Source organism: Protomyces lactucae-debilis (assembly GCF_002105105.1).
Source record: "Protomyces lactucae-debilis strain 12-1054 chromosome Unknown BCR37scaffold_11, whole genome shotgun sequence".
Classification (NCBI taxonomy): domain Eukaryota; kingdom Fungi; phylum Ascomycota; class Taphrinomycetes; order Taphrinales; family Protomycetaceae; genus Protomyces; species Protomyces lactucae-debilis.
In genome coordinates, this window is record NW_024468003.1 from 383,814 (window position 1) to 397,354 (window position 13,541).

At 51.1% G+C, this 13,541-nt stretch overlaps 10 protein-coding genes across 10 annotated transcripts; 5 read left to right on the top strand and 5 right to left on the bottom strand.

The window, feature by feature from the left end:
• Window positions 1-88: 88 nt before the first annotated feature.
• Window positions 89-997, top strand: BCR37DRAFT_348287 (beta-lactamase-like protein; the record flags this gene model as incomplete). The annotated part of the gene is made up of 1 exon (XM_040867836.1): window positions 89-997. One exon carries the CDS (start codon window positions 89-91, stop codon window positions 995-997), a length of 909 nt encoding a protein of 302 aa, XP_040724900.1.
• BCR37DRAFT_380427 (putative methyltransferase-domain-containing protein) lies at window positions 748-1,937 on the bottom strand. The gene has a single exon (XM_040869489.1). It carries the CDS (start codon window positions 1,842-1,844, stop codon window positions 1,002-1,004), a length of 843 nt encoding a protein of 280 aa, XP_040724901.1. The 5' UTR covers window positions 1,845-1,937; the 3' UTR covers window positions 748-1,001.
• An 18-nt stretch (window positions 1,938-1,955) lies between these two features.
• BCR37DRAFT_46615 (aspartate aminotransferase) lies at window positions 1,956-3,341 on the top strand. The gene has a single exon (XM_040872320.1). It carries the CDS (start codon window positions 2,073-2,075, stop codon window positions 3,315-3,317), a length of 1,245 nt encoding a protein of 414 aa, XP_040724902.1. The 5' UTR covers window positions 1,956-2,072; the 3' UTR covers window positions 3,318-3,341.
• Window positions 3,342-3,365: 24 nt separating this feature from the next.
• Window positions 3,366-4,040, bottom strand: BCR37DRAFT_348230 (NUDIX hydrolase domain-like protein; the record flags this gene model as incomplete). Its single annotated transcript, XM_040867834.1, has 1 exon — window positions 3,366-4,040. One exon carries the CDS (start codon window positions 4,038-4,040, stop codon window positions 3,366-3,368), a length of 675 nt encoding a protein of 224 aa, XP_040724903.1.
• Window positions 4,041-4,558: 518 nt separating this feature from the next.
• On the bottom strand, window positions 4,559-5,705 carry BCR37DRAFT_46691 (formyl transferase). Its single transcript, XM_040872322.1, has one exon. It carries the CDS (start codon window positions 5,668-5,670, stop codon window positions 4,603-4,605), a length of 1,068 nt encoding a protein of 355 aa, XP_040724904.1. The 5' UTR covers window positions 5,671-5,705; the 3' UTR covers window positions 4,559-4,602.
• Window positions 5,706-5,738: 33 nt separating this feature from the next.
• Window positions 5,739-9,758, top strand: BCR37DRAFT_380429 (5-oxoprolinase). Its single transcript, XM_040869490.1, has one exon. The coding sequence runs from the start codon at window positions 5,787-5,789 to the stop codon at window positions 9,693-9,695; it is 3,909 nt and encodes a 1,302-aa protein (XP_040724905.1). The 5' UTR covers window positions 5,739-5,786; the 3' UTR covers window positions 9,696-9,758.
• BCR37DRAFT_46640 (IGR protein motif-domain-containing protein) lies at window positions 9,723-10,250 on the bottom strand. The gene has a single exon (XM_040872321.1). The coding sequence runs from the start codon at window positions 10,151-10,153 to the stop codon at window positions 9,749-9,751; it is 405 nt and encodes a 134-aa protein (XP_040724906.1). The 5' UTR covers window positions 10,154-10,250; the 3' UTR covers window positions 9,723-9,748.
• A 153-nt stretch (window positions 10,251-10,403) lies between these two features.
• On the top strand, window positions 10,404-11,222 carry BCR37DRAFT_348333 (enoyl-CoA hydratase; the record flags this gene model as incomplete). Its single annotated transcript, XM_040867838.1, has 1 exon — window positions 10,404-11,222. The coding sequence occupies one exon, from the start codon at window positions 10,404-10,406 to the stop codon at window positions 11,220-11,222; it is 819 nt and encodes a 272-aa protein (XP_040724907.1).
• A 655-nt stretch (window positions 11,223-11,877) lies between these two features.
• Window positions 11,878-12,207, top strand: BCR37DRAFT_332195 (serine hydrolase FSH; the record flags this gene model as incomplete). The annotated part of the gene is made up of 1 exon (XM_040867054.1): window positions 11,878-12,207. A coding segment is annotated over one exon (330 nt), but the record flags the coding sequence as incomplete, so codon positions are not given.
• Window positions 12,208-12,687: 480 nt separating this feature from the next.
• On the bottom strand, window positions 12,688-13,209 carry BCR37DRAFT_348111 (ubiquinol-cytochrome c chaperone/UPF0174; the record flags this gene model as incomplete). Its single annotated transcript, XM_040867823.1, has 1 exon — window positions 12,688-13,209. One exon carries the CDS (start codon window positions 13,207-13,209, stop codon window positions 12,688-12,690), a length of 522 nt encoding a protein of 173 aa, XP_040724909.1.
• Window positions 13,210-13,541: the final 332 nt, after the last annotated feature.

Sequence of the window (13,541 nt, forward strand, 5' to 3'; positions counted from 1 at the left end):
TCATTTTTGGCCCCTGTAATCGCCTGATTTGACCCCGCAAACGCAAACGACAAACTTGATCAAACCACATGCACCGATTGCAAGTACGATGAATACGCTCCCAAAAGTACCAGACATTGCACGGCTCTCGCCCAGAGTGATTCGGATCCTCGGTCAGAATGGACCCTCCAAGTTCGTATTGCAAGGGACCAACACCTACCTCATTGGAACAGGTCCCGAACGCATCTTGCTCGACACCGGAGACCAATGCGACGCATACCTGCCATTCCTCGCCAAAGTGCTAGACGAAGAACGTTGCACCATCACAAAAGTACTGCTCAGTCATTGGCATCATGATCACGTCGAGGGATTACCCGGTGTTCGACAACTCCTCGCCCAAAGGGACGCAAAAGACTCGCATGCGCTGCAAGTTTGGAAATTCCCGCATGAGGACGATGAGGCAGATTGGCAGGCGTTGAAGGATAATGACGAGATACAAACAACAGGAGCAACACTACGCGCATTGCACACGCCTGGCCATGCCTCAGATCACCTATCCTTTTTGCTGCTTGAAGAAGGCGCCGTGTTTACGGCAGACATGATTCTGGGTGGCTCGACCAGTGTCTTTGAGGACTTAAGTGCATACATGGCATCCTTGCGAAAACTCCAAGCTCTTGGCAAAGACTTGGTCGGTCGGCTGTATCCGGGCCACGGCCTTGAGATGGAAAACGGCTTGTCCGTTGTGCAAGAGTACATTCATCATCGACAAGCAAGAGAAGATGAAATCGTCAAACTACTACGGCATAGGGCTCAGTCACAGGGCCTACACAAGGCCAGTGCCATGGATCTCGTCAAAGTGATTTATAAAGATGTCAATCCTGACTTGTACCCGGCAGCAGCACATGGTGTCGACTTGCATCTGCAAAAACTACAGCAAGACGGACAGGTGGAAGGCCTCGCCGAGGAAGACGGGCAAGGCGATGCCGTCTGGCGACTCAAGCCTAATGCGCGCATCTAGCTAATCATGTCTGTAAGGGTATCCAGAAATTGTTGCGATTGCTGCCCTTGCGTTGCTCCTGCTTTTTGAATGTCTTGCCCGTCTTGACTGGACCAGTCCGTTCGAGCAGCCAATAGGCCATGCGATCCGTCATCTTTGATTCACGCATTGTGAAGCCCACCGTCTCGAGCATGTCTGTTAGGATCTCAAGTGTCATGTATCGAGAATTGACGACGCATGGGGCAGGCAAGACCAGAAACAGCCAGTGCCTGTGATTGGTGTCTGCTGACGGAGGCAAGAATGCAGTCAGATGCAACAAGAAACGGCCCCTATCCGCAATGGGCACGAAATTCAGCACAAGCGAACAACTGATGCCTTGAAAGAGGTCGCCATCACCTGCAGGCAAAGGTCGCATCAGAAAGTCCTGCTGCTGTATTTGTGCGCTCTGCGCATTCAGGTCAATCCGTGTTAGGATAAGTTGCTTCGGATGCTGCGAGATGTAGTTCTCTGCGCTCAAGCAACCAAGCTCTAGAACCTTGGCCGGCTGCTCTCCTACACGAGGGATTTGCACTGCGCAGGTAGGCGACTTGAGCCACGACAGCAAAATCTTGCTGCTATCGCCTCCTCTACGCACATCTTGCCCAGCAATGCTCGACTTTTGGTACGCTTGTAGACCACCAAGGCCATCAATTTCTTCTCCAAGCGAATGGATTTGCGCAGCATCTCTTTTGCGCGTTGCTGCTTGCAATGCAGTCTGCAGCACATGGAATCTCCTAATCAGAGCAGGACCGGCAAGCGGTCTCCTTTTTGCTGCAACATCGCCAGACCGGGTTATAGGCAGCTTGCGCGACTTAGCGCTTTTGGGCATTGCGTGGCATAGACAAGTTCGTATTCAGCTGCGGGCTTTAGCTGATAGCAGTCGACAGGTCGTGACTCGTGAGGTAGCCAAACCTGAAATCTGATGTATTGCAGAGCAAATATTTATTTCTCCTCCGCAGACGCGACGGCGAGCTCCGACTCTAGCCTGCTCCTTGCTATTCGCTCCACGACTATATAAGGCTGTGTACTGTCATCTCATTCTTGTTCTTGTATTGCAATGGTCAACACATTCTCAACTACCAGTGCTATGCCCAGCTTCTTTTCTGAAATCGTTGCGGCTCCGGATGATCCAATCTTCAAGCTCACTGTCGCCTACATCGCAGACTTGAATCCAAAGAAGATTGATCTTGGTGCAGGTGCCTACAAGGATGAACAATGCTGCTCATGGGTGCTGCCTAGTGTCCGCCAGGCAAAGGCTCTGATTGCAGCAGATCCCAATGACCACCATGACTACCCAATGTTGTCGGGACGCCCACAATTCCGAGCGCTCGCTGCTCGTACGGTCCTCGGACTCAACTCAGCAGCCATTGCTGAAGCACGCGTTGCATCTTGCCAGACCATCTCTGGTACCGGTGCCAACCACCTTGCTGGCTTGTTTCTCCGCAAATTCAGGCCCAATGCTGCACTCTACTTGCCTGACCCAACATGGGGCAACCACCATGCCTTGTATGGCCATGTCGGCTATACGCTCAAGTTTTATCCTTACTGGAACCCAGAGACCCGAGCACTCAAGTTTGATGGCTTGATGGAGAGCATGCGTAACGCTCCTTCAGGTTCCATCTTCTTGCTGCATGCGTGCGCCCACAACCCTACAGGCACAGACCCAACGCCCGTACAGTGGCAGGCTATTCTCAAAGTGATGCTCGAGAAGGGGCACTTGGCTCTCTTCGATTGCGCATACCAAGGATTTGCCAGTGGCAACCTCGACCAGGATGCCTACGCTGTGCGTCTCTTTGTCGATGCTGGGGTAGAAGTGCTCATTTGCCAATCTTTCAGCAAGAACCTTGGCATCTATGGCGAACGTTGCGGTGCATTGCATATTGTCTGTGCAAACTCCGTCACTGCCAGTGTCCTCACGACGCATCTCGCAGACTTGACGAGGAGCGAAATCTCGTGTGCACCGGGTTTTGGTGCGAAAGTCGCTGAACGGGTTATTGGAACGCCTGAGCTCGCTGCTCAATGGGAGTTGGACTTGTTGACCATGTCTGGCAGGATCAAGACGATGCGCCAACGTTTATATGCTGCATTGCAGACACTGCAGACACCTGGCACCTGGGAGCACATTATTGATCAAATTGGCATGTTCTCCTACACTGGGCTCAATCCAGCGCAGTGCGCTGCCTTGGTGTCCAAATCCATTTATCTGGCTGGTAATGGTCGTATTTCCGTCTCAGGCCTGAATGAGGCAAACGTGGACCACTTCGCACAAGAGCTCGACTGGGTCGTGCGTAACGTGCAGTAATTTCTTCTAAAGGTAGATGGACAAGGCATATAGTGTAGTAGTTCACATCTATAGCAACTTCAATGCAGCTAGACCAAGGGCAAATGCACCCAATCTCGCGTCTATTGCATAGCCTTCCTGTTCAAGGTGCTTGAGTGTATCATCAAGGGTGTCCACCTCTGGCTCAAATATCTCGATGAACTCTCCAGCTTCCAGTTGAGGCTTCAGATTCTTGTTGCGCTCATCCTTCATATCAATATCGACATAGACCATGGATGTGGTCGTGTTGGTAAAGCCTGGGTCGTTATATAGCAAATAGGATGTCTTGACAGCTTTGCCAACATAGCCAGTCTCCTCTTGCAGCTCTCTTTCAGCAGCTTGTTCAGGCGATTCATTTTTATCCATCATGCCAGCAGGTACCTCAATACAAATCTTGTCAAGCGGTGGCCGGAATTGCTTTTCGAGCACAATACGCGTTGGCTTCCCCGGTGTCTTCAGCAATGCAATGATACCAACTGCATCTGTTGTTGTATTGGCATTAACGACGCGCTCTGCAGACTCCCATATGCGTTTTGTGCCTGTTGGATCTTGCCATGCGATCTTCTTGAGGGTAGTCCACTTTGCTTCGTCCAGGGAGAGTGGAGTCTTCTCCAGAATCTTGGAGCCATTGGTCGGCGCTTTGCTATTAGACATGATTGAGCGAGACAGATGAAGAAGACGTCTGCTTGTGGTCGAATTTGGCATGCGTCGCCCGGGGAAGTGGTTTCTCGCAGTGACGTCGAGATGGCTCAAAACCTCGAGCATCTACTAAGACCCACACGCTATGGAAAGAACTGACGACTAGCAAGCTTTGACTTCAGCCTGAATTGATTTGAGCATACAAATCTCCGACATTTCAGAGCAGTCCAAAGGCAAGCCCGCCAAGGTTGTTAAGCTGAAGACATCGTGCATCTTGTACTTTGACGGCAGAGGCAAGCGAAAGGCCAGGCTTCTATCGAACGAGGATAGGTCGTGGCTATACAACCATTTTCACTGAAGCGATAATCATGAGAAGTGGTCGCCATCGTGTTGGTGCAGGTAGATTATTGAATGCTTCCCCATGGTGGCCTTGTTCTGGTGCATTCAACTTCATGAAACAACCAGACATCTTATTCGCCATGCCACCATCAGAGATTCCCTTTCTAAGCAAGTCGACTGAGTACTTCACTAGGATGTGAAGCCGACCGTTGTTACAGTACTGATCGAGTCATTGGTACCTTTCTTTCGAGAGCCTCTTAATCACATGCAGCCTGCAGGTGGTCCCTGGTCAGTCGAATACCTTGCCGTCCATATCAGCTGCCTCATAACCCCATCTTTCCTTCTTTCCAGCATGCGTCAGTTTGCCTATGCTGACCCAACCATCACAACACTTGACAGCCAAAATTGGCTCAGTGTACGATTGCGTCTCATCGAAGCTGACACTTTTCCTGACATAACGTATCGTTCCTGCCGGAGCTTGAATACTCACTGGTAGCGTCACACTTTCTAGCACGCCAAGTTTGACGACTTGACCTGACATTGTTGTCCATAGGGATCCCATCACGCGCGACCAGAGTGCGATATCGTCTGTACACCAAGTAGACCAAATCACTCTCGTCTCTTCCTTGGTTATCTTGGGAGCATACGACTCTGATGTTTCTGGTTCAAGCGGTGTAGGAGCATTAGCAGGATAGCCAGCAATGAGCAGTTCTCGAAGCAAATCAGCCCCTGTCTTCGCCAAGGAGGAAGAGAGAGCTTGCAGACTCAAGTGAGCTACAGGGATTTTTGAAGATCGAAGGAGTACATCACCCTTATCGAACTCTGTCGGATGTATAGTTTGTACTGAAACACCCGTCTCTGCATCTCGTTGCAGCAGTGTGTGATGTAAAGGAGCTGGCCCACGATGCCGAGGCAAGAGCGATGGATGTACATTGAGACCGCCAGCTGAGCATAGACTCAAGACCGACGCAGGGATCTTGTGTCCGAATGATACAGCAATGATAAGATCCCATCCGCCTGGTGGCAATTCTTCTGGCTTGAGCACAAAACTATGTGCATAAGCCGGCTTGTAGCCCATCTTCTCCGCCAGCAAAGCCATGTGTGTTGGCTTGAGTACTTTATGATTTCTGCCAGAAGGCTTTGGAGCAGGGGTCATGATGCCCAGAGAAGAGACGATATCTGATCGTCGCAAGTGAAGTTCACGGAGCATGGTAAAGCTTGGAGCAGAGAAGCCATCTGAGCCACAAAAGAGCACTCGCAAAGGAGGAAAGCTAGCTACTTCTCGCTGTTTCTTGAAGGGAGCCCAAGACCAGGGCCGCTCTGTGGTGATCCGAAGCAAACGCGAGGGCTTGAGCATGCGTTGTACTGGTCATGAAGCTGATTATCTCGAGAGGTGCGCGTAATTTCGTCTCCGCAATTGCACCGCGAATCGCGACCTCCAAGAACACCACAAGTTGATTTGTGAGGTCAATAATGGGGGACTTGGCGGCAAGCGAGGTCAGAGGCGGGATCAAGATCGCCATTGATCGCGGAGGGACGTTCTGCGATGTCATTGCAATTGTCCCTGGCCGAGACGATATCGTGCTCAAATTGCTCTCTGTTGACCCAGAGAACTACGATGATGCGCCTACAGAAGGCATCAGGAGAGTCCTCGAAATTGTCGAAGGTCGAAAGATACCGAGAGGTGAGAAGATTGACTTGTCACGCGTTTCGTCAGTACGCATGGGTACGACCATTGCCACGAACGCACTGCTGGAACGCAAAGGCGAACGAACAGCCCTGCTCACCACCAAGGGATTCAAAGACTTGCTCCGAATCGGAAATCAAGCTCGACCAGATATCTTTGATTTGAGCTGCGCGAAGCCTGAGGTACTTTACGAAAAGGTGATTGAGGTGAACGAGCGTGTTACGTTAGAAGGATATGCTGAAGATCCCGAAAAAGTCAAAGTCGACCCTGAGACTAGTGATGACTTGACTAAAGGAATCACGGGTGAGACTGTACGCATCATCAAGGCATTAGACAAAAATGAAGTTCGTCAGAGTCTCGAAGAACTTTGGGCAGAAGGCTTCCGATCAATTGCCATTGTCTTGGCTCACTCTTTCACATATCCACAACACGAAGCAATCATCACAGAGATGGCAGAATCCATGCGCTTTTCGACATCCACCAGCTCAACACTCATGCCCATGATCAAGATGGTCCCGCGCGGCACCAGCGCGACAGCGGATGCCTACTTGAGCCCGAAGATCAAGGGGTATCTTACAGCTTTTGGCCAGTCTTTCAAAGGTGGACTAAGTCAGAGCCGTACAACGTTTGAGTTCATGCAGTCTGATGGTGGTATGGTCAATTTCGACCGCTTTAGTGGTCTCAAGGCAATCTTGAGCGGTCCAGCTGGCGGTGTGGTTGGCTATGCGCAGACATCCTATGATGCTCAGGAGAAGCCTTGCATTGGTTACGATATGGGCGGAACGAGTACCGATGTGTCACGATACGCAGGCATGTACGAGCACGTCTTTGAAACGACCACCGCGGGAGTTACAATCCAAAGTCCACAGCTGGACATCAATACTGTTGCTGCTGGCGGTGGCTCAATGCTATTTTACAGGAACGGTATGTTTGTCGTTGGACCTGAAAGTGCCTCTGCCCACCCAGGACCGGCGTGCTACAGGAAGGGTGGACCACTCACGGTCACGGACGCTAATCTCCTGTTGGGAAGACTGTTGCCTGAATATTTTCCGAAGATCTTTGGTCCGACTGAAGATCAACCGCTCGACGTGGATGTTACGCGATCCAAATTTGAAGCCCTAACAGCAGACATCAACGCTGAGAAGGAAGGTGATGCCCTGAGCGTCGAAGCTGTCGCCGAAGGCTTCCTTAAAGTGGCAAATGAAGCGATGAGCAGACCTATCCGCACCTTGACTGAAGCGAGAGGCTTCTATTGTGGCAATCATTACCTTGCCTCATTTGGGGGTGCTGGAGGGCAACATGCTTGCTCGATCGCAAATTTGCTCAAAATCAAGCGCATCATTATCCACAAGTATTCCAGCATTTTGTCTGCCTATGGCATGGCACTTGCTGACGTTGTGACTGAAGTGCAAGAACCTACGGCAAACGAATGGAACGACGATACCAAAGCAGGCCTTGTCCGCGATCTTGAGCACTTGGTAGAGCGAGCAAAGCGTGAGCTCTTGTCTCAAGGATTCAACAAGGACAGGCTCAGAGAAGAAGTGTACCTGCACATGAGATACCAAGGTTCGGATTCAGCCTTGATGGTTCTCAAGCCAGAAAATGACTGGGACTACGGCAAGGCTTTCGTAAGGAGGCATCAGGAAGAATTCGGGTTTACCATGCAGAGACCTATTCTCGTGGACGACCTCAGAGTGCGTGGTATTGCCCGCGGACTCGATCGCTCGAATAACACACCCTTCAACGAACTACGGACTCTGAAGACTCGAGTGGTTGCCACCAGTGAAAGAACGAGTAGAGTCTACTTTAATTCCACAGGCTGGATCGATGCGCCCGTATATCAGCTGCCAGACCTGCAGCCTGGCGACCAAGTGCAAGGTCCTGGCATCATCATTGACCAAACCCAGACTATTGTGCTCCAACCAGAGACCATCTGCACCACAACCAGCAAACACTGCGTCATCGACGTTCAGAATGTGCCGTCAATGGATCTCGATGACAAGACCGTGGATCCCATCCAACTCAGCGTCTTTGGACATCGATTTATGGCTATTGCGGAACAGATGGGCCGAACTTTGCAGCTCACGTCGGTGTCGACCAACATCAAGGAACGACTCGACTTTAGCTGTGCCATCTTTTCTGAGGACGGAGCACTTATTTCCAATGCACCGCATGTCCCCATCCACCTCGGCTCCATGGGTGCTGCAGTACATTACGCGCACGACTTTTGGAAGGACAACTTTAAGCCAGGCGATGTAGTCTGCTCAAATCATCCTTTGGCAGGCGGAACGCATCTTCCTGACATCACAGTCATCACTCCTGTATTTGACGAGGCAGGTAAACGAATTGTCTTTTATGTCGCCTCACGGGGTCACCACGCTGATATTGGTGGCATTACGGCTGGCTCAATGCCGCCACACTCCAAGCAATTGTTCCAAGAAGGTGCCGCCATCAAAAGTATGAAGCTTGTGTCACAGGGCCAGTTCGACGAGGAAGCCGTGACCAAGGCGCTGCTAGAGGATCCAGCTCAGTATGACGGCTGCAGTGGCACGCGTTGTCTGACTGACAATTTGAGTGATCTCAAGGCGCAGGTCGCTGCCAACAACAAGGGTATCACTCTCATGAATGGCTTGATTCAGGAGTTTGGCTTGTCTGTTGTACAATTCTACATGCGCGAGATTCAGAACAATGCCGAGTTATCTGTACGGAACCTACTGCGACAAGTATGCAAAACGTCTGGCACGACGCTTCAAGCAGTCGACCATCTCGATGACGGTTCGCCCATTTCGCTCAAAATCAGCATCAACGCAGAGGAGGGCAGCGCTGTATTTGACTTTACCGGGACAGGTCAAGAAATGTACGGCAATTTGAATGCACCAAAGGCTGTCACTACTTCTGCTATCTTGTACTGCTTGCGATGTCTCATCAATGTCGCTATTCCCCTCAATCAAGGCTGCTTGGTGCCGATCAATATTGTCATCCCAGAAGATTGCCTGCTCTCCCCCTCAGAAACTGCTGCTGTCGTAGGAGGCAACGTGCTCACCTCTCAGCGGCTGGTCGATGTCATCTTCAAAGCCTTCGAAGCGTGTGCCGCCAGTCAAGGATGCACAAACAACCTGACCTTTGGCACTGGAGGCAAGCAAGCCGATGGCAGTCATAAATTTGGTTTTGGCGTCTATGAGACAATCGCTGGTGGTGCTGGAGCCGGTCCTACATGGCACGGACAATCTGGTGTTCACACGCACATCACCAATACGCGAATCACGGATGTTGAGGTCTTTGAGCGACGCTATCCAATTGTACTGCACCAATTTGGCCTTCGTACTGGTTCTGGTGGCAATGGACAGCATCAAGGCGGAGAAGGTGTCATTCGCGAAATCGAATTCAGAATTCCAGTGCAAGTGTCCATCTTGTCTGAACGCCGTGTCTTTCAGCCATATGGTCTCAATGGCGGTGAGCCTGGTGCGGTTGGGAAAAACACTTGGATACAAGGAAACACTGGCCGGCACATCTACCTCGGTGGCAAAAACTCGGTTGCTATGGAAGCAGGTGATCGCATTCGCATTGAGACGCCGGGTGCAGGAGGATGGGGTAAAGTGGGGGCAACGGCCACTGTGGCGAACAAAGAAGCTCAGCATCCGCGGGCGAGTGGATCACTGGCTGAACGGCACGCTGCAGGACAGAGCAGTACATAGTTGACGAATAGTTGACGAAAGTGGATACCTAGTGCCATATGCAATGATTATTACTACTGCTTACCAGCAGCTTTCCGTTTGCGCTCACCACCGTGCTTTTTCCTCATGACAGGTAGTGCATAAGGCTCCTCGCCTTGTCTGTACTTTTCGCGCCAGAGGAGTAGATATTTGCGTTGTCTCGGTGAAAGTCCAGCTTCCTTTAAATCATGCGCCGACATTTGAAAAAGCTGAGGCCATTCTGTAATCTTTGGAGCAGCTACTTTGTGCAAATCACGACCAATCTTCTTCAAGAAGGTGTCGACATCAGCGATTGAACCTGCACTTGTCAGTTCTATAGCTTGAGAGCAAGAAGCGTACGGACCTCTTGGTTTCGGGACAGCAGAAACTGTTGAAGCAAATCTTGCAGCAGGAGCAGAGATGGAGCGAAGAGCCTGGTTAAAGCAGCGTATACGTAGCATATCTTAGCAGATTGTCACTTGCAATCGCTTGTACGTTTCTGTTTCGTGGTGTCAAGCTTGATTGAAGAAGCGTGTGAAGTTGGCGGCCGGCCTGCCGACAGCGATTGCGGAGCCCCGGCGCGACGTAGCGCTCGCTTTATATATGGTCGCTACTTGGCTCCTGGGACTTGGATCAAGAGCACTCACCCTTCCAGTTACTCTCAGATCTATCCAGAAAGCGACAATGGTTTCTGTAGCTGCAGCTCAGCCAATGCTATTCAGGGCCATCGACAGCAAGACTCATCCATATGGGCAGATTGGCATCATGTCACTCAATAGACCTAAGGCCAATGCATTATCCAAAGGCTTAATAGAAAGTATGATTACTATCCTGCAAGAGGTAGAGCGAAATGATCGCATCCGCGGCATTATTTTGGAGTCTTCATCTCGCGGCATGTTTTGCGCAGGGGCAGACTTGGTCGAGCGTCGGAACATGACGCCTGTGCAGGTAGACACATTTCTCAAAGACATGAGAGGCGCAATGAAGATGCTCGAAGTCATTGGCGTGCCGACCATTGCGGTCGTTGATGGCCATGCGCTAGGTGGTGGACTGGAATTGGCGCTCTGCACTGACTTGCGTGTTACTGGACCTCTTGCCAAATTGGCTTTGCCAGAAACGCGACTTGGCATTATTCCTGGTGCCGGTGGTACTCAACGCTTGACACGTCTTATTGGGCCGAGCAAGGCCAAGGACTTGATGTTCTCTGCAAGATCGGTGGATGCTGAAACAGCTCTCAAATTAGGCATCGTGGATTATGTCGCTGAGGACCCTCTCCAAAAGGCCATCGACTTGATGGAGCAGTACATTCAAAACTCACCCGTCGGTATTCGCAATGCCAAGAAGGCTGCTGGCTACGCTTCTGCGCATCACGATGGTCCGGCTGGGTACCACCTCGAGGCAGGACTGGACTTTGAGCGCTTGTGCTATGCGGATTGCCTTGACAAGCCCGACAGAGACGAAGGTCTCCTCGCTTTCAAAGAGAAGAGAAAGCCAGTGTATGGCATGCCCAAGGCCTCTGCCAAGTTGTAGCACAGGATCTGTCAACTATATTTTGTACCATCTGAACATCCGCCCCTGTTACCACAAATGGCCCTCCAAGAGCTGGTCAAGCAAGAGCCATCCGTTTTAGGCTGTGAAAAGCACTGAAGGCCGTTTGGAAGCTTCTTTCAGATCAGATCAATCGTCTCAGATCTTTTGCAGATGCCACATTGAGCCAAAAGCGATCTGCTTTGTCAAATTCTCTTTGCTCGATGGCTGGCAAAGAAATGCCATGGTAATGGTGTCTTGACTTGTCTAAGTTGTCTCACAGTGGACAAGGGCAGACGACAATGCCATCGAGGATAAAGAGTCGACTCCTTGCATTCAATCAGCTGCATCACATTCCCTAACAATGGTCAAAATTCTAGCGCTGCATGGTTTCGCTCAAAATCCCGAAGAACTATCCTCAAAGCTGGTAGAGCTTCAACGCCTTATGCCTGACGCCGAGTTTGTATTGCCGTCTGCACCTGTAGGCCTCATTAGCTACGATCCAGCAGAACTCTCAGACCGCCATCATCGCATCTCGGGCTTGCCAACGAGATTCTCTTGGAACTACCCCTGGGAGGACCAATCCTCAAATCTCATCAACCTCGAAGCAGCAGCAGAAAAGATCCTGCCATTGCTACGATACCATGCGCAAGAACTCAAAGCACCATTCGATGGCATCTTGGGCTTCTCACAAGGCGCTGCCTGTGCTGCTGCCATCACATCGCTGCTCGACCAAGTTTCAAGGGCATCGCCAGCGGTCGTCAATAAGCTTGAGAAGTATGCCGATGCCATGTATCACCCACGCTTCAAATTTGCCATCCTCTTTTGCGGTGCACGTCCGGCAGCAGCGTCGTTTGACTGGCTGTACAAGGATATCTCCACGCCGTCATTACACTTGATTGGACAGCGCGACGTCATGGTCCCCTTGGAGCGTAGTGAGCAGCTAGCAGAGAGCTTCGTCAAGGCAGATGTCTTGTTTCATCCAGGCAACCACTTCATCCCTACATCTCGAATGTACACACAGGCCATTGCAGACTTTGTGGAGCGCCAACAGTCACACCATCTAGCAAGCCTTGCGACAAGTGGGCCCTTGCGACCGAAAGCACAGACACCTCGATCGAGTATGAGTTTGCATGCAGATGAACGCAGTATGAGTGGCCGTTTGCGCTCCGGATTGAAGAGATTCTCTATTGAGCAGCGCGACTTGTGCGATCAATTGGCCAATGCACCTTTATCGCCGCTCCGTGCCACTACCTTTGACGAAGCGGAGGAATATGCGTACGAGGCGCCCCGCAGAGCGCCAGTTCCGGGCGCCAAGAAGCAAGTTTCGAAGAAGCCAAGATTCCTGTTGCGCCGAAAGACGAGCTTTGCCACGATGAGGATGCAAATGACTGTATAGGATTTCCATTGTAATCAAATGCTGTGCATCGCTATGCTAAACTGGGAAGAATGCTGCATGATACACAGATCAAGCAAGCAGCTTTGGTGCATCAAACACAAATTTGCCGGTCAGGACTTGCTCGTCCGGTGCCTTGTCAAGCTTGACGAGTTGTTCCCGGACGTGTGCCGACATGCTCGCTAGACTTGCAAGCGGGAAGTCAGGCTTTGCACCGTACATGTTGCGCCAAAGTGCAGCGGCGAGAACTGCGTCTGTACTGCAGAGTGCTTCATCGTATGCAACGATAGAACCACGCCACTGTAGTAATAGATCCTTCATGTATGTTTGAATGATACGGCCGTCGCGGATCTGATAAACGACACGCAACCTGGCTTCTGCGTCATTGAAGAAGTGGTTTGTGATTTGCTGCTGATAGTGGCGACCGAGTGACTTATCGAGTGATCTAAAGCGCACCATCATCATCCAGATATGAAGTTGTGTGATTTGGAACCACGTCTGGAACGTCGGTGGTAAAGCGGCGTCTTCGTACCAAAATTTGTTTGTTGCCTTGCTCGCAGCTGTGGTAGCGGCAAAAGGGGATGCCGGTGTCATCGTCACTGCCTGCTTTCTAGAGTCCTTTGAATCCGCTTTGCCACTCAACGGAACGGGTGCTTCTTCCTGAGCCGCCTGCGCTGCTGCTTGAACGTACAGATCCATCGATGGCTGATATGCGGCATAAAAGTTTCTCTTATCACCCAGCAACTTGGTTGTGAAGCCAGCAATGGCTGTCATAATGGTACCGTGTCTCTGATCAATCTGAGAGGAGTGCTGGATGCCTGACCCAGGGACATGGAGCGGCTCGGGCTTGCCCTCTGGTTTGAGCTGGCGATTGACTTTGAAAGCAGCGGGTGTCGTTGAGAACAACATCGCTGTTTGCCGTGAAT

Excerpts from the sequence above, each read along its gene's own strand:
- BCR37DRAFT_380427 (XM_040869489.1), bottom strand. The coding sequence starts at position 1,844 with ATGCCCAAAAGCGCTAAGTCGCGCAAGCTGCCTATAACCCGGTCTGGC.
- BCR37DRAFT_46615 (XM_040872320.1), top strand. The coding sequence starts at position 2,073 with ATGGTCAACACATTCTCAACTACCAGTGCTATGCCCAGCTTCTTTTCT.
- BCR37DRAFT_46691 (XM_040872322.1), bottom strand. The coding sequence starts at position 5,670 with ATGCTCAAGCCCTCGCGTTTGCTTCGGATCACCACAGAGCGGCCCTGG.
- BCR37DRAFT_380429 (XM_040869490.1), top strand. The coding sequence starts at position 5,787 with ATGGGGGACTTGGCGGCAAGCGAGGTCAGAGGCGGGATCAAGATCGCC.
- BCR37DRAFT_46640 (XM_040872321.1), bottom strand. The coding sequence starts at position 10,153 with ATGCTACGTATACGCTGCTTTAACCAGGCTCTTCGCTCCATCTCTGCT.